The sequence below is a fragment of the Scyliorhinus canicula genome, chromosome 1 (genome assembly GCF_902713615.1).
Source record: "Scyliorhinus canicula chromosome 1, sScyCan1.1, whole genome shotgun sequence".
Lineage (NCBI taxonomy): Eukaryota > Metazoa > Chordata > Chondrichthyes > Carcharhiniformes > Scyliorhinidae > Scyliorhinus > Scyliorhinus canicula.
In genome coordinates this window covers 70004849-70024219 of record NC_052146.1, presented here as the reverse complement: position 1 = coordinate 70024219, position 19371 = coordinate 70004849, and the positions used below count along the sequence as shown (strand labels likewise).

Sequence of the window (19371 nt, the reverse complement as noted above, 5' to 3'; positions counted from 1 at the left end):
ATAATTGGCAAAGAACTAAAGGGGAGGAACATTTTTATTTATACAGTGAGTTATGGTGATCAGGGATGCACTGTCCAGGGTGGTTAACTTCTGAAAGGGAATTGGATTAATAGTTGAAATACAAAAATCTGAAGGGCTATGCAGAAACAGCAAGGACATGGGGCAATCTTCTGTGCTGTCTGCTTCTATGATTGCTGTCATTTGAACAGCTACATAGTACCTACCCTTTTTCATGTACAACAACAAATTGTTTTACTGTTCAGCTTCAGTTCTAAAATGCAAATCTCTCAAGTTTAATTATTAATGTCCATTAAGCAGTGGTTTCCAACCTTTTATAAGTTGTGGTACACTTTTATACCATAAACTTTGAGGCATGCCTCCTATTTTCTCCAACTGAACTGCCCAATTGCAAAAGCCTTTAATCTCTAAAATCCCTACAACCCGGTCAAGCCATCATTTAATACTATTTTCATTAGTTTAAGAGGTTTGCAAGGAAAGCCTTGGCTCTCATTGTCAAATCCATGTCAAATACAATATTGGAGCCAGTTTCTTCTTTTCTTAATTTTATTGGTTCCTGTTTATTACTTCCACCTTCTTCCCTTACTGGGAATGTTGTTCTTTTTTACTGCTCCCTGTCTTCTCTCTTTTTTTTCAACCTCTCCCTATCTCCCTCGCTTCTCCCAGGTTTATGCGCCCTTTTTGTGTTTTTGCTTTTTACAGAGGCACATAAGACTTTTGCCTTTGACTCCGCGGCCGGCATCTCCAATTCCCAAAGAACCTGGGATCGCGGGGGCATGAAGCGGTGCAGTGGTTAGCACTGTTGCTGCACAGCTCCAGGGTCCCAGGTTCGATTCCCAGCTTGGGTCACTGTCTAAGTTGAATCTGCACGTTCTCCCGTGTCTGCGTGGGTTTCCTCCGGGGGCTCCTGTTTCCTCCCACAGCCCAAAGATGTGCAGGTTAGGTGGATTGGCCATGCTAAATTACCCTTACTGTCCAAATTTTTTTTAGCTGGGGTTACTGGGTTATGGGGATAGGGTGGAGGTTTGGGCTTAAGTAGGGTGATCTTTCCAAGGGCCGGTGCAGACTCGATGGGCCGAATGGCCTCTTTCTGCTCTCTATAAATTCTATAATTCTATGAATCAGCCAGGAAATGGCTGCACGTGCGCTATTCAGAATGTTATATATTGTAATCCGAACTGTGCATGCGCCGGCCGGAAAGGCACAAGCACGTGCAGTCTGATCTTCGGGCCTAACAATGTTAAAAATTCCAAACTGCGCATGTGCTGCCAATTCCCAGCCGGCGTATGTACGTTTCAGATTACCAACGTAAAATAATCCGAACCATACCATGTACAGCCCATTCCCAACCAGTGCATGGGAGGCCCGAGGTTCATTGGGATTTGGAGATGCCGACCACAGAGCTGAAAACAAATATTAATCTGTTTATTTACATTAATGTGTAATCATTTTGAACCTTATTTTTTCGTATACTTGTGGGGTCTTCATGGCACACCGGTTGGGACTCTCTGCCTCAAATTTTGAAATTTTATACCCGGATTTTTCATTGCATTATTGGGATCCTTAATTGTAATTTGTTCCTTAGATCCTCGATGAGATCACTGAGCACGGTATCAAAATCTACCAGCTGCCAGATGCAGACTCTGATGAAGATGAGGAGTTCAAGGAACAGACTATGATTCTGAAGGTAAGACCTCAATGATGCAAAGTGACTTAACTACCATATTGCACAAGTGGTCAGATTCTAGTGCAGATGGCTGTGGAAAGTGAACTTTCTGAGTCGAGTGGGGCAAATTCTACTTGGGTGTAGAGAACGTGGCCTTTGGGGAAAGTGGGGAAACTCATTTTCGAATGGTTTCGAGATGAGGCAAGCAGAACCTTGAGCTATGTGGGCAGCAAAGTAGCACAGTTGCTTCACAGCTCTCTGGTCCCAGGTTCGATTCCCGGCTTGGGTCACTGTGCGGAGTCTGCACATTCTCCCCATTTCTGCGTGGGTTTCTTCCAGGTGCTCCGGTTTCCTCCCACAGTCCAAAGATGTACAGGTTAGGTGGATTGGCCATGATAAATTGCCCTCGTGTCCAAAAAGGTTAGGTGGGGTTACTGGGTTATGGGGATAGGGTGGAGGCATGGGCTGAATTACGGAGCTCTTTCCAAGAGCTGGTGCAGACTTGTTGGGCCGAATGGCCTCCTGCACTGTAAATTATATGTTTTCATGGGAAACCGATCCTGCTCATTTCTGGAGAGCAATTTACATGGATTTAAATGCGCTTTTTGATAGTTTAAGCTCAATTGTGGAAATCCTTTCAGTGAGAAACATTTTGCCATTCTCTTGCTTCCTTTCATATTTATTTGTAGATATGAAAACTGGAAGGATGTTCCTCTGTTTAATATTGCTTTAGAATTCATGTTGAATGTTCCAAACCAGGGGAGAAGCATATAGGGGTCCAAGTGCCAAAATCAGGGAACACGAGTGGACAGGTACAAACATTTTAAAAGTCCAATAGAGGGTTGGCCTTTACGTAAAGGGGAACTGGCCTGGAATACAAAGAGGTGGAAGTTATCTTGGAGTATTAATAAAGCTCTGCTTAGACCCGATCTAGAGCACTGCATTCAATTCTAGTGTGCTGCATCTTCGGAAGAATATATTGGAGGGAGTGCAGTACAGATTCAACAGAATGATTTCAGGACTTAAAAGGGCTAAATTATGAGGACAGATTAATAAACTAGAATTGTATTCCCTTGAGTGTAGAAGATTAAAGGATTTGATAGGATCAAATTTCCTCTGGTGAGGGAGCCAAGAAGAAGAAGGCAGACACTTAAAACTAGAGGTCGGGTTTTCAAGAATTATGACAGAAAGCACTTTTTCACAAGTGTGTTAGAAATCTGGAATCCCTTGCCTGAAAAAAGCTGTTGAGGCTGGGAACACTGAACATTCCAAAACTAAGATTGATAGTTCTTTGATAGGCAAGCATATTAAGCATTGCAAAACCAAGCTACTGATTAAGATACACATCGGCCACCGTCTACTTGATTGGCATGATAGGAACAAGGAACTAAATGGTCTATTCCTGTTCTTTCATCCATTGGATCCAAATTTCCTTTTCCTTCTCCTTCTAGGCTAGCGTTCCCTTTGCTGTGATTGGCTCCAACCAGCTGATTGAGGTGAAAGGTAAAAAGATCAGAGGTCGCCTTTACCCATGGGGCGTGGTTGAAGTGGAGAATCCAGAACATAACGACTTTCTCAAACTGCGGACAATGTTGGTGTAAGTATCCGGCACTAATGCAATCATTTGCTTTGTACCATAACTTTTTGCAAGCTCAGTATCAATAATTAAATTCCTCAAATTAAATATTTCACCTACAGATGCATCCATGATTGAGCACAGAAATAATCCTGCTGGAGCAAACTGCTTTGCACTTGCTGCATTGTTAGTATTTTGCAGTGCTTTTATACAGAATCATGGGATCTGGGTTACTGCTGTGTGGTGATTTTAGGAGGACATTCTTTTGAGAGAGCCATTTGAGTGTGCCTATTCTTTTATGAACTGGAATTGCATCACTGTTGCATCTTTTGCAAAATAAGGATTAAGGATACTGCCAATGGTGTCTTCTGGTTCATTTCAAGGAAACAATTATAATGCAGATGGATGATAGAGAGAAACACACCCAGCATAGAACATGTAATGTTTCAGAGTACTTGGCAATAAATAAGCTTCACCAACTGCACAATGCAGTGCAATTGTAATTTCAGTCTCTTTACAGAACCAAGATCAGCCTATTCACTGTTTACTCCAAGCCATATAAGCTATCATCATCTTCTCAATTTCTGTGCTCAAAGGCAGGTCTGACCCACAGTGCTGCAATCTCCACCAGGACACAGCAAGGAGGCAGGTCCTGAATCTGCCCCAGTCAGAACAGAGATCAAACCCAGTGCTGTTTGCACCAGTCTGATCCATACTGATGGCCCAGTGGCAGGGATGCTACCTACTGCCCACCACAAGAGCTCCAAATAAACTACACTTGAGCAAATATGTATTGCTGAAAACAGACATGCTGTTGATGCTTTTTGTCCTGCACTCACCAGGACAGAATCGCAAAAATACGAATTTCAAAGATAGCAACAGTTTATACTGCATGAGAAAGAGATGTTTGATTGTTTGGCAAGTGGACTCTGATTGCTAGAGATGTTGCCATGGAGAATGCACCAGAGAGCAGTTAACCCGCAAGCTTTTGTTTAAATTCAAACCAGGCAAGTCCACTTATGAAAATAACCTGTGTTCTGAAATGTGAATGTACTGACTATGGAGAAGCCTGAATTCTAGCTCAGATTGTAATTGAGTGCAGGTAAATGGAACTTGAGTGAGTGAGCCACCTAGCTTATCCATCAGAGGTTAATTTGATATTTAAGTGGAGTAATCTGCTTTGTCATGTTGACCACTCATGTTTGATGAGGTCTTATTTCATTCATGACATTTACATTTGCTGTTTCTTCAAACCGCTTGAATGTATCACTGGAATGAAGGAATTTGAGGCTGCAAGACGTTTTTGTTTGAGGGGGCGGGGTGAGATGAAAAACAGCCTTGTCCTATGAGAAGCTTGCGAGGATGAGGAACTCCCTGTCCCTTCGAGCGTGCCGGACCCTCGCCGCTTGTTCTCCATTCTTGGTCCTCAAAGACAGCAGGGACCTCCATGTCCCAGGATGTAGGTGTCGTGCACATTCCCTGGGAAGGATGCACAAAAAGTGCATCAACACGAGTTGAATATTCAGGAAATGAAACCCCTTCTTGTTAATGAAATCCCTGAAGCCACGGTGCAATCAAGGCGATATGCATGCCACCTATTAGCCCCTGGTCCTGGGACATCCTGGCGATGGTGGAAAATCCTGCTGCCCAGGCATCTTGATGGGCGTGGTCCAGCTCAGTAGTCTCCGGGCATCCGTGACTTCACGGATGCACTTGTGGCTATAGCTTGGGAAATGCTGCACGGGTCTCCCTCGAGCCCTGGAATGAACCGTTACCATATACGTTCAGGGCTGCGGTGGCTGCGATGACCTTGATGGCTGCTATCAGTGGGCATCCTCCTCCTCCACAGGGTGCCAAGGTGTACAGGCATCACTGGCCATTTGAGCACATGTCAGACAGCATGTGTCGCAAGAGGCTCTATCTCAACAGGGAGATGGTGTGACACCCGTGCCATGTCTACAGGAGCAAGCAGCAAACACATCCTGCAAATAGTTTAGTTTATTGACAGTATTAAGAATACAGAAGACAATGAGTACACCAATCACTTTTACCCAGAACACACTCAACACCCCCCCCCCCCCCTCCCCCACCACCACCACCACCACCAGCGGAAAGGCAGCACACCAGCCCAGCCCACTGGAAAAGGCCGATCCAACATGGAGCATGCTGGAGGAGCGAGAGAAAAACATTCCACCCCATCCAAGAGGGGGCACAGTTCAGCCCAGAACAGGTCCGGCACATTATAAGCTAATCTAACCACCGAGGGAGAAAACAAAATGGGCAGGAAGCCAATAAAGTCACCAAACTATTGGATTCTTCTGCTCAGGTCACCATTTTGGCTTGGTGACAATTTTTGACTAATTACACTTCATAAAGTTAAAGGATATCAATGCAAGTAGTTCTCTTTGTTCTGTTAGTTCTCTTGTTCTGTTTTTTATTTTCTCTCTCCATTTATAACTCATCTCTAGCTCTCCGTACAAGTGTGTAAGATGATCATTCATTTTAACAAAATAGGGCAACATGTGTAAGGCTAAGAGATCTTGCTAAGCCTCCAGCAAACTTTAGTTATGCTACAGTTAAAATATTCCATCTATTTCTTTAGAAAGGATGTTAAGGATTTGGAAGAGATTAATAAAATTATATCTGAGATGTGATCACCATTACAAGAACAAAGAAGGGAGCAATCTAAATTTTCAGGATTTGCTGACATGTGGAATACCTTGCCAGAAAACTGGTGAAAGCAACATCATTAACAACATTTAAAAAGGAAATGGAGAATAGGAAAGGCTGCAGAAGATGCAGGAAACAATGGCGGTGAGGTCAAAAGATGGGTTTCACCGAAATCTCTACCAGAAGGACAGGTGGAAATAGTCTCTGTGGGAGCCATCTTCAGTGCTGCAGATTTTTAAAAAGCCTGCCACATGGGAAAAGGCCTGTTCCTGTTTCAGCTGCAGGAAAGTCATGACGGTGTTTGCCCCGTAAATATTGCATCTGCCACTTCATGTAAAGCTCCCATGTTTTTTTTTAGTGACCCTGTACCACTGAAGTTTTTAACACCCATAGGAAGAGGTATCCCAGTTCTAGAAGTTGTCTTCAGGTCTGCCCAGAGAGTTGGACTAGTATGATTATCTCTGCCCTCACTGTAAACACTGTCTACTCAGATGTACTTATATAGTTATACAAAGATCTCATGAACTGTTGTTACAAGAAGACTCCTGATGAAATCCAAATGGATTTCCCAAATCAGCACCTTGCCAGCCAGAAATTATTTCCTTAAAGCAGTGAAGGCTGAGAAGTGGTTTGATTTAAGCGGTCTAAAATATAAAATACATGATGTAGGGTTTAGATAGATTAAATAAAGAGAAATTGTTTCATATGCTGAAGGGTTGTAAAGCATTTAAGGTATTAACAAAAGAACCAGGAGCAACATGAGGAAAACCTGTTTTAAGCAATAAGTAGATAGTATTTAGAACACATGTCTGATTGGGTAGTGGATACAGATTCCAAAGTAGCCTTCAAAAGGGAATTGGATAAATGCTTAAAGGAGAAAAGTTGCAGGAATATGCAGATGGTATGGGGGAGTGGCAATAACTAGAACGCTGTAAAAGCGAGCAAATACAGATTAGATGGACTGAGTGGCCTCCTTTTATGCTGTACTCTTCTATGATTCGAAATTGTAAGTCATCAGCAATTAAAAGCTGCAGGAAAATCTTTGATACAAAAGGAATTTGCAAAAATGACAAAAGGCACGGGCCTAAAAACCTACATAATGCACCAGCCCTAAAATTCAAATGAATGTGAGAGGTAATTTTCAAGTTGAATTATCCAAATATTAACATGGCTTTAAGAAGAGACCCACAGTGGGCTCGGCTGTGTCAGTTATGTGCCCATTTTATACAGGCAAATTTAATGCTGGAAGCATGGCTTGAGGTGAAGATGTGAAATTTGCCATAGTGAGTATTTTGAATAACTTATGCCAGTTGCATTCACTGGTATTGTCTGAACACAAATGCCAAAGGTTTTGGATGCAAAATTAGCGTGGCTGTGAATGTCGGTTTTTAGGAGCTTTGCATGTCCATAGTGAGTGAGGCCTTGGAAGTCCACATTCCACTATGATCCTCATGAAAAGAATAAAAGATTGGGTGTTGCATGTTAATAATAATAATCGCTTATTCTCACAAGTAGGCTTCAATTAAGTCACTGTGAAAAGCCCCAAGTCACCACATTCCAGTGCCTGTTCGGGGAGACCGGTACGGGAACTGAACCCGCGCTGCTGGCATTGTTCTGCATTCCAAGCTGGCTGTTTAGCACGCAAAACCACTGATATTGGCCAAAACGTTGTTGACCATTTTTCATTACTGCAGGAGTCAATTATCAAGGGTTTCGGCTAATAGCTTCAGCTATTTTGAGATGGTGAATAGGAACTTGACATATTTAAAAGACATCTGATTTCAGCCAATGTCAATGTTCAAACCGTTTCAATCTAAACTAAAGTGAAGAGCCATGCCCTCAAAAATATACGTTATTTAGGAAATATATAAAAGTGCACAAAATAAATTTCAATCTAATATGTGGCATCTTGAGGTGTCTCAATATTCGCAATATGACTGTTTTTGTGAAACATACAGCCTGATTTTTAGTGGTGAGATTTTGGAGGAAACTGCTTAGAATTAGAGGCAGTTGCGAAGTGAAAAATATGCTGGCTACTTTAATATTTTTGTATTACTGTTGGGCAACTTGTGTTCAGACAAACATGTCTGCCATGAGCAGTGGGGGTGCAGCCGTACATTTCAAGGTTTCCCCACATGTTACAGATCAGTTAACACTAACCTTATTCTTGGATTGTGGGAGGACCTGACATTCATTATAACCTTGTGCACAAAAGCCATCCTCTATCAAATTGAAGACTCCAGTATCAGATTATTGTAACAGCGATGCAAAGTGAAATCTATAATGTTGCAACTGAAACTTCATCTGAAATTTTATTCCTTGAGATGTATCCATATTGCTTTCTGTGGACTTCACAAACACAGTTAAGCTATTCCAGTGAGCAGCAGAATCATCAGACCAGCAAGTTCCCTGATTTGATTTATGCTGAATTACTTAATATCTGTCAAGGCAGCAATTAGTCTCTCAGTTGTCCTCTGCATCCTTGGTGCAGGTATAATAAATTTAATCAGGATTCCTGTTCTTGGTTGTTATCCAGTACAGCGGGAAATAGACATGTGTGGACATCAGGTGAGGCTGGTATTGGACTTGGCTATGATGCCTCCCGTGGTAAAATAGTCTGGAACAGATTCGCTTTCTCTTGGTCAAAATCGTAAGAATATAACCAACAAAGTTGAATAGGAGACAGCAAGGCGACGGTCTCTTTTGATGAGGAAGAGAGAAAATGGACAAAGAAAAGAAGGCATGATTTCTTAGTTTCTGCATTGAGAAACTTAGTTTCAGATGATAAATATTTTGATGGAAAATATTTACAATTTAAATGGTCAGATATCTACGAGACCCAAATAGGATTTGAAGGAAGACCTATTTTGAGAAAGATTACTAAATTGTGGTAAAGTTTGTAAATTAATCAACCCTGATTGCCTACATATTTTTGGAACTGAGCCAGTACCCTATCGGTGAGCAGCTGTAACTGTGGAGCAGTGTGTATTGCATCAATCTGACCCTGCGTGCAGACAAGCAGGTACCAGCTTTAGTTCAGGAACAAACTGCACAGGCAATTGCAACCAATCACTCACAAACTTCGTTGTTTTAAGTGTTTTCTTCCAAGTATGCCACAAGGCTTGACTGGACAATTTGACAGCTTCCTCAATGGGGAGATTGGCACAGAAGCAATGAATGGCTTTGAATTTGCATTGACATTTTTGGCTCCAGGAAACAAACTGCTTTGGAGCAAATTCAGTGATCATCTGCAGGGCTCTAACAGCCAACAAAAAATTCAGTTAGGTTAAAACTTGGCTACTTTGAGTCCTATGAGTTGTTTGTTACTTAGCAACACTTGTGAAATTGCCAGCAAGGATTGTTCTCCATTTTTAGCAGCTGAGGGTGAATTGTTGGAATAGTTGGCCCCCTGGTGGCCGAGAGCTTTGCAGGGATCAGCATATACAGGACTAGAGCACAGGAAAGGGCCTGAGTTAGGCATCTGCACTAAAGGTAATTAACCAACATTTTTTAAAGTGGTAAATCTCACTTGGCCCCACGTCTAATTATTCACAGTTATATGCAGACTCTCATTACAAAGGTATTCGCAGGTTAACGAGGTTGAAGAAGAAAGATGGCGCCGGAGCGAGGCAACTTCTTGCAAGCTGTGCCCAGCATACCCTCTAATTCTATCTTTTACTCTCGTTCTATGCTTCTAAAACTTCATTCTCAATTTTATAAACTCTCTAACAATATTCTCAATCTCTCCTTCCTTCCCTATGTATGGTATGCATTGTTTGTACAACATGCAAGAAATAATACTTTTCACTGTATACTAATACATGTGACTAATAAATCAAATCAAATAATTGAAACTGTTTTGAAGACCCGAATTTGGTCGAAATCAGCAGGGCACCGCAGTTAGCACTGTTGCCTCAGTGTCAGGGACCCAGGTTCGATTCCAGCTTTGGGTGACTGTGTGGAGTTTGCACTTTCTCTTTATGTCTTTGTGGGTTCCCTCCGGGTGGTCTGGTTTCCTTCCACAGTCCAAAGGTGTGCAGGTTAGGTAGATTAGCCTTGATCGATGCGTGGGGTTATGGGAATAGGGTGGGAGGTGGACCTAGGTAGATTTGGAGGGTTGGAGCAGGCTTGATGGTCCAAATAGCCTCCATCTGTACTGTAGAGATACTGTGGAACTTGCTGACTGAATTGCCTGGAATTAACGGTTGATGTTTAATATCGTATAAGGCTATAAGAACTACCTTTTAATTCACCCCTTTGGCAATGGCAAATGGTCAGCAACATTTCCCTGATAGAAAACATACATAGAACATACAGTGCAGAAGGAGGCCATTCGGCCCATCGAGTCTGCACCAATCCACTGAAACCCACTTCCACCCTATCCCTGTAACCCAATAACCCCTCCTAAACATTTTGGCCACTAAGGGCAATTTATCATGGCCAATCCACCTGACCTGCACGTCTTTGGACTGTGGAGGAAACCGGAGCACCCGGAGGAAACCCATGCAGACACGGGGAGAATGTGCAGACTCCGCACAGACAGCTGGTATTACTGCATCAAGTCTGGCAAAGAATCATCCAGGGTTCTTATTTTTGATCATCATCCAATGACTCATCCTGGAAAGTAGGCATTGGGTATGGATGGAGTTGGATGCTTCAAGGTTGAGTGGCTGCTAGGTCCAGCAGTTTTGCATGATGGATGACAATGTGAGTTGAAATCGTAAGGCAATCCAACTACCCAAGAAACTCCAGCCACTCCACCAGCAAAAGTCCCCACTTGCAGGCCAGGGTTGTTGAAAATAGGAAAGCAATAGAGAAGGGGAGAAACTTGACTTATTAGAATTGTATATTTAAACCCTTGCTGTGTTCTTTCAGGACGCACATGCAGGATCTACAGGAAGTCACCCAGGATTTGCACTACGAAAACTTCCGCTCGGAGCGGCTGAAGCGTGTTGGCAGGTTAGTTATGATATTTTGAGTGCCCGCTCCTTTTTTTCTCCATCAAATGTACATGTTTCTGTTAGAAAAACTCTTGCACATTAAGTTTTTGTTCACGTAGTCTCGATCTATATTATTCCTGGATAAAAGCAAATTACTGCGGATGCTGGAATCTGAAACCAAAAGAAAAATCGCTGGAAAATCTCAGCAGGTCTGGCAGCATCTGTAAGGAGAAAAAAAAAGTTAATATTTCGAGTCCAGATGGCCATTTGCCAAAGCTAAAAGGCATAGAAAGTGGGAGACATTTATACTGTAGGGTGAGGGAATAAAAGATTAATCATAGCCACAGAAACCAAAGGAAAAGAGTGCTAATGGCAGTCCCCAGAGAGAATGAAAGGTGTGAAAGGCCAAACAGCAGAGAAACTAAAATCAGAGGGTAAGTTGTGCAACTGGAGCTGGTTTAGCACAGTGGGCTAAACAACTGGCTTGTAATGCAGAACAAGGCCAGCAGCGCGGGTTCAATTACTGTACCGGCCTCCCCGCACAGGCGCCAGAATGTGGCGACTAGGGGCCTTTCACAGTAATTTCACTGAAGCCTATTTGTGACAATAAGCGATTATTATTATTAGATGTAGATGTGGGGGTGGGCATGGGTGGGAGAGAGGTACAATGAGAAGGGGAAGCAAAGGGGAGAAAAGGTCAGGAGAGGGTATAAGATGGGGGGGGGGGGAATATATCTATATAAATAACGATAAAGAAATAAAAGATTAAAATAAAATGGAATGAAAACAAAGGGGTTGATGTGTGGTAGAGCTAATTATCTGAAATTGTTGAACATAGAACAGTGTAGCACAGAACAGGCCCTTCGGCCCTCAATGTTGTGCCGAGCTTTGTCCAAAACCAAGATCAAGCTATCCCATTCCCTGTCATTCTGGTGTGCATCCATGTGCCTGTCCAATAACCGCTTGAAAGTTCCTAAGGTATCCAACTCCACTATCACAGCAGGCAGTCCATTCCACACTCTAACCACTCTCTGAGTAAAGAACCTACCTCGGACATCCCTCCTATATCTCCCACCACGAACCTTATAGTTATGCCCCCTTGTAACAGCTCTATCCACCCGAGAAAATAGTCTCTGAACGTCCACTCTATCTATCCCCCTCATCATCTTATAAACCTCTATTAAGTCACCTCTCATCCTCCTTTGCTCCAATGAGAAACGCCCTAGCTCCCTCAACCTTTCCTCATAAGACCTACCCTCCAATCCAGACATCATCCTGGTAAATCTCCTTTGCACCCTTTTCAATGCTTCTACATCCTTCCTATAAGGGCAGCACGATAGCATTGTGGATAGCACAATCGCTTCACAGCTCCAGGGTCCCAGGTTCGATTCTGGCTTGGGTCACTGTCTATGCGGAGTCTGCACATCCTCCCCGTGTGTGCGTGGGTTTCCTCCGGGTGCTCCGGTTTCCTCCCACAATCCAAAGATGTGCAGGTTAGGTGGATTGGCCATGATAAATTGCCCTTAGTGTTGGGTGGGGTTACTGGGTTATAGGGATAGGGTGGAGGTGTTAACCTTGGGTAGGGTGCTCTTTCCAGGAGCCGGTGCAGACTCGATGGGTCGAATGGCCTCCTTCTGCACTGTAAATTCTATGTAAACAAAATCTATGTAAAAAAATAATATGGTGACCAGAACTGCACACAATACTGATCGGACCCTTCTCCGAACACAAAGCAGAGTTTGCTGTTCTTATAAGGCTCCTCACTGTTTTCTCTCACTCAGCAACCAGTGGTAATCCTGTCAAGTACTTACAAATCTACCACACGATTTGACACGTAATGATAATGTTCTGCAAGATTTGACAAACAGCGATAGGAGGGCTCATTTAGTCGGATTATGGAACATTGCAGCAGGCCAAGGGCAGACATGTGGGCATGGGAACATGGTCTTGTGTTAAAATGGCAAGCAACGGGAAGGTCAGGGTCCTGAATGCGCACAGATCGAAGGTGCTCAGCAAAGCGATCACCCAGTCAACATTTGGTCTCTCCTATATCGAGGAGACCACATTGGGAGCAGCGAATGCAATAGACCAAATTGAAAGAGATACAAGTGAAATGTTGCTTAACCTGGAATGAGTGATTTGGGCCTGGGATATTAAGCATGGAAGAGGTAATGAGGCAGATGTTACACCTTCTGCGATTGCATGGGATTTAGTATTTATCCTAATGCCTTGGACCCATGATTGCAGAATCCTGTTGGCTTCATGGGTATGTTGAACTGTAAAGATCACAACTTCTCTCCTGTGTCCATGTTGAATTAACTGTTCTGAACTGGAGCAGTGGATTGTACTCCAATTGGCATCTACACCTACTATAAGGAGGATCAAAACAGAAGTCAATGCATGATATCTGCTTTTGATTGTAGTTTACTGTCCCCCATTGAGCAATCCACAAAGCAACCTATTCAGACAAAGCATAACTTATTGGATGAGGTAGGGAGCTACTGCTGTCTGAAACGTGAATCATAGACATCCAACTTTTGAGTTGATGACTTGGGTGGGTGTGGCAAAGAAGCAACCCAAGGAAACGATTAATGCAGGAAAATGCATGCTAGAAAATAATAACCACCTCCAACATTAGCCTGTTACTTTCTTAATAATGAACAATTTAGGGGCAATTAATTGAGGTGTCCATGTGTACAAATTACTAAAGCTACTGCAGAGATGCAAAATGTAATCCAAAAGAGAATGGAAGGTGCTGAAGGAGCCTCTGGGGCTGAGGGAGGTGCTGGTTAGTATTAGGGATATGAAGTCGGGGAAGGCGTCAGGGCCGGATGGTATCCGGTGGAATTCTATAAAGTGTTCGGGATGGACCAGGCATCACATCTTTTGGGGTGTTTAATGAGCTGTTTGAGAAGGGGTGAGCTGCCGGAGACCATGACGCAGGCAGTGATTACGTTAATCCCGAAAAAGAGGAAGGACCCAGTGGAATGTGGGTTGTATAGGGACATATGTTGAATACTGATGTGAAAGTACTGGCTAAGTTGTTGGCGGGAATGGTGGAGGATTGTGTCCCGGGGAAGGTTGCAGAGGACCAAACAGGCTTTATAAAAGGCAGGCAACTCTCAAGCAATACAAGAAGGTTGTTGAATGTAGTCATGAATCCGTCGAGAGCTCTGGTACCGGAGGTAGTGGTGTCCATGGACGTGGAGAAGGCATTCGACCGGGTGGAATGGCAGTGCTTGTTTGAGATTCTGGGATGTCTTGGGTTTGGCCGAGGTTTGTGGCATGGGTTTGCTTGCTATATGTGGCACCAAGGACGAGGTGTGCGGACGAATGATATGAGCTCGCGGAGCTTCGAACTTCATAGGGGAACAAGGCAGGGGTGCCGCTGTCACCATTGTTGTTTGTGCTGGCCATAGAGCCTTAGGCAATGGCTCTTAGGGGGTCAGTGGAGTGGCAGGGGATTATGAGAGGACAGAGAAAGCATTGGATGTCACTCAATGTCGACGACCTATTGTTGTATGTCTCAGACCTGCTGGAAAGTGTGGGAAGAATCATGGGCCTGTTGGGGAGGTTTGGGAAGTTCTCAAGGTATAAGCTGAATGTAGGGAAAAGCAAAGTGTTCCTGGTGATATGAGTTGGGACAGTGAGTCAGTTTAGGGGGGATGCCATTTAATGTGGCTAGGTTTAGGTATTTGGGGATTCCGGTAGCAAGGGAATGGACGATGCTCCACAAGTGGAACTAAACAAAGCTGATGGAGGAGGCCAAAGGGGAACCTTAGAAGGTGGGATGCATTGCAATTGACTTTGGTGGGGAGGGTCCAAGTGGTAATGGTGAATATTCTGCCGAGGTTCCTGTTTATTTTTCAGAAACTCCTGTTCTGTATACCAATGGCCTTTTTTTGGAAGCTGGACATGATTATTTTGTATGGACAGGGACAGTGCCATGGATTTGGAGGACCCTGCTGCGTTTGTAGCAGAGGCAGTTTGTTTTGAGGGGGGTGGGGGGGGGGGGGGGATAGCATATACAGGAGGTGGAGGGAAGACTGGCTGATCAAGGTGAGGGATTTGTAATTAGAGGAAGTGTTTGCTGAGGGTAGAGTTCCCGGGAGGGAATGAGTTCAGGTGAGGGACCTTGTTTGGAAGGAGTTCCCTAGATTGCTTCCCGATGTGGAATGGAAGGGTAGAATTGGAGATATACAGGTGGCTAGGAAAAAAGTAGAATTTTCAAAACAGATCAATAGTTTTTTTGTTGGGTGGGAGTATTGAAAGATATGAGCCCATAAATTCCTGGTTCGCCAGAGTCACATTTAGGGTGTACCCCAATGATTCACTGGAGAGTCCTTTTCAAAAGTTCCCATGTAAGAGTTTGCCTCCATCTGTTTTCACACCGACTCCTCCCCCACTACCCATTTCCTGACCATCGCTATATTTGCCGTCCAGTCGCAATTCCTAAAGTTAGGAAGGGCTGTCTCCACCCCCCTGCTCCAGGAGGACCTTCTTCACCCGTGGGGGTTTTACCCACCCTCACAAACCCTGAGATCACCGTATTCAATTTCCTGAAAAACGCCTTGGGAATGAAGATTGGGAGATCTGAAAAACAAACAAGAACGTCGGGAGGACCAACACCGTTGGCTTCTGAACTCCTCCCTCCAGTGACAGCGGGAGTGCATCCCACCTTCTAAAACAACCCCTCATCTGCTCCATCAACTGTGCCAAATTCAGCTTGTGCGGCTGCTCCTACCCCCGTGCCACCTGAATGCCCAAATACTGAAAGTCCCCCCCCCCCCCCCCCCAACACCTTGACCAGCATCTCCCCCAACCTCTTCTCTTAACCCCGCGCCTGGATTGGAAATACCTCACTTTTACCCATATTCAATTTGTACCCCGAAAACCTGCCAAATTCCTCTTGGATCCTATAATCCCTCTCAGCAGGTCTGAAATGTACTGCAACAGGTCGTCCGCATAAAGCAAGACCTTAAGCTCCACCCCCTTGGACTATCCCCTGCCAGTCCCTCGACGCTCTCGGCGCCATCCCCAATGGCTCTATCGCCATGGCAAAAAGCAGTGGGTTGAGTGGACATCCCTACCTCGTCTCCTATTCCCCCCCCCCCCCCCCCCCCCAGTGCAGCCTAAAATAACCCCAGCTCAGCCGGTTCATCCACACACTCGCCACTGGAGACTGATACAACAACCCCGGACCCAATCCACAAAACCCTGCCCAAACCCAAAGTGTCCCAGGACCTCCCACAAATAGTCCCACTCCATTCGGTCGAAGGCTTTCTCTGCATCCACGGCGACCACCACCTCCACCTCCCGTCCCTTGGGGGACATCATTATCACATTTAGTAGCCTCCTGGTATTAGCCTCTCCTGAACGAATCCCGTCTGGTTCTCCCGTATCACCCGTGGCACACAATTCTCAAAGCCAAGGGGCTGGATTCTTCCAAAATGAGACTATGTCCCCACGCTGGACTAAACATGGTGTTCCTTGGAAAAAGTTGACGAATTCATAGCCCTGCAGGGGACTAGCAGGAACCCAGAGAAAATCTTGCAGCTTTTGCTGCAGAAACAGGCCCCTCGACTTCCAGGTCAGATGCCACGCATGCGCACGCCGGCGACCTCCAATGGACTCGGACCGCTGAGCCAGACAAAAAAATAAACCGAACATCGATCCCTGTACATTTAATTGCCGGCCGCCCGCAAGAACCCCCCTGGTCTCCTATTCATCTGCCCCCGACCAGGACAGCCGCAGACTGAGTTGCAGCTTCCACGCGAGCATCCCGGTGGCTAGTTTCACGCTGTCAGGAACTCTGCCGGTTCGGAGCGGAGGTTTGCTGGGCGGGCCACTGGCAATGGGTCCCCGGCAATGCGGCATAATCCGTGGCAACACTGATTGTTTTGGTGCCCGGAGAATCAGCGAATTGGCGCCGGGCCCGATTATGCCGTGAAACAAGATTCTCCGCCCCGGCACTGGCCGTGTTTTCGGCGCGGGGCTGTGGAGAATCCAGCTCAAGATCTTGGCCAATAACTTGAAGTCCACATTTAACAGTGAGATCAGCCTGTACGACCCACACTGCTCTGGATCTTTATTCTGCTTTCCAATAGAGAGAATGAGGCCTGCAACAATGTCGCGGGGAAGCACCCCGTGCTCCATTGCCTCCTTAAACGCCCTTATCAGCAAGGGCCCCAGAACCCCCAAGAACTTTTTAAATGAAATTCCGCTGAATAACTGTCCGAGCTTAAGGCCTTGCCCGACGGCATTGCCTCCAGCCACTCCACTCAACCCAATGGGAGCACCCAGTTCCTCCACCAGCTCCTCTTCCAGAAACCTCCTCATCCCTTCCACCCCGACTGGGGGTTCTGACTCATACAGCCTATTGTAGAAATCCCTAAACACCCTATTCACCCCCACTGGTTCCAAAACCACATCCCCCCCCCGCCCCGCCCTTCGCTTTCATGATCTCCCTCGCTGCCACCTGTTTCCTCAGCTGATGCACCAGCATCCTGCTCACCATATTCATACACTGCCCCTCTCTCCCTCCTTAGCTGCCCAACAGACCTTCCTGTGGATATCAACCCAAACTCCATCTACAGCTTCTGCAGCTACTTAAGCAGCCCCGCCTCTGGGGCCTCCAAGGATCTCCTGTCCACCTGAAGACCTCCTCCACTAGCCTTTCCATCTCCACCCACTCCGCCTTCTCTGTGTGCCCATATCGAAATGGACTCCCGTCTCACCACTGCCTTCACTGCTTCCCATAACGTGGCTGCCGAGACCGTCCCCGTGTTGTTTATCTCCATATAGCCCCGAATGGCCTCCCTCACCCGTTCAAACGCCTCCTCATCTGACAAAGGCCCCACATCCATTGCGGGCGCTGCCCCACCCACACACACACACACACACACACACACACACACACACCTTACTCACCCGCAGGCCCACCCAATACGGAGCATGATCTGACACCACTAATGCCGAGTACTCCATGTCAACCACCCCCGCCAACAGTGTCCTATCTAAGACAATCCCCCCCCCCACCCATTATCAACCGATGTGAGTCCAGTCCAGATCGGGGATCTTTTCCACTTGCCACATAAACTCCACATCAGCCCAGTTTGGAGCATTAATATTCACCAACACACCGGCATCCCCTCCAACTTCCCACTCACCATCACATATCTCTTTCTTTCCCTCCCCCACCCCCATCAGCCACTATACTCCCCTTCGAACACCACGCATGTATTAATCAAAATCGCCACCAGCCACGTTTTAGAATCTAATCCCGAATGTAATACCTGCCCTGCGCACCCTTTCCTCAACCTAGTCTGATCCACCACCTTCAGATGTGTCTCCTGTAACGTCCGCCGTCAGACTTTTTAAATGTCTGAACACACTGACCCCCTTGATCAGCCTATTCAACCCTCGTTGAATCAAGCCCAGTTGGGGAGCACACTGCCTTCGCCCCCGATCAACCGTAACCCATCCTGGGCCAGCCTTCAGCCCGCGTCCTGCACTTCGTCAGGCCCGCCCTCAGGCGCCACCGTCATCAACCCTCCACGTATAATCTTTTAGAAACCCCTCCCCTGTCAGTAGTCCCCCCCCCACCCCCCGCGCACCGCAAAATAACAACTCCAATCAACCGACTAACCTCCTGCTCACCTACCCTGCGCTCTGTGAACAAGCCCGCACTGGTATTCCCCCGTCCATGGCACCTAGCATCCTACCCCCGCCCCCTCGCTAAAACATGCTCCCAGTGCAAACTTAACAAAACACAAAGAAAAGAGCAACCCACCATCCCCCACCAAGAACCAACCCAGGGCAATGGCCCCAAACACAGTGCAAAATAACCCAAACAAACCCCAACGGGCAGAAAGGGAACTTCTCCTCCAATGTCCTCTTTCTCCTGCCAGTTCATTGTAGTTGACTTGGTTTTAATAGAGGCAAAGTTTTAGAAAACATATTCTTAATTTTCAATCAGACCTTTTGCACATTTGCCAATAGTGACAGGGTGTGAATCAAATGTGTTACTTTATACTGAAGGATGTTGAACTGCTTCAGTATTGTTGGAGCTTCACTCAGCCTCACATGTGGAGAGTATTCCACCATGGTCCTGCTTTGGGCATTATCGGATAGTCTTTGGAGAGCCAGAAGGTGAGTTATTCATCTGTTCTTGTTGGTGCAGCATTTATGTGACTGGACTAGTTAAGTTCCATTGCTACATATGTGGAGTCTTGAAATGTCACAGCACAGAAATAGACCACTTACCTTATCAAGGCAGTGCTGCTGTTATTTGCAAGAGTCACTGCATTTAATCCTACTTTCCTGCTTGCTTCACAAACCCTTCAAAAATTCCTCTTTTTCAAGGCAACTATCTATTTTTTAAAGGATTTGTGAACTTGTCTGCGACATAGTTCTATGGCAGAGAATTTCACAATTTATGCGCTCTCTGAAAAGGATGTTTTGTAACCTTCCCCTTAATTTTATGACCATTTTAAATTGAT

The 19371-nt window shown here is 45.5% G+C and overlaps 1 protein-coding gene across 3 annotated transcripts in view; it reads left to right on the top strand.

Moving 5' to 3' along the window:
• The window catches only part of zgc:63587 (uncharacterized protein LOC393431 homolog), a 183321-nt gene that overhangs the window by 104712 nt on the left and 59238 nt on the right, over positions 1–19371 (top strand). For all 3 annotated transcript variants that reach the window (XM_038792952.1, XM_038792947.1, XM_038792958.1), the window contains 3 exons: positions 1604–1705; positions 3136–3281; positions 10806–10889. In XM_038792952.1, the coding sequence (XP_038648880.1) occupies positions 1604–1705; positions 3136–3281; positions 10806–10889 (332 nt within the window). The remainder of the gene's footprint in view (positions 1–1603; positions 1706–3135; positions 3282–10805; positions 10890–19371) is intronic.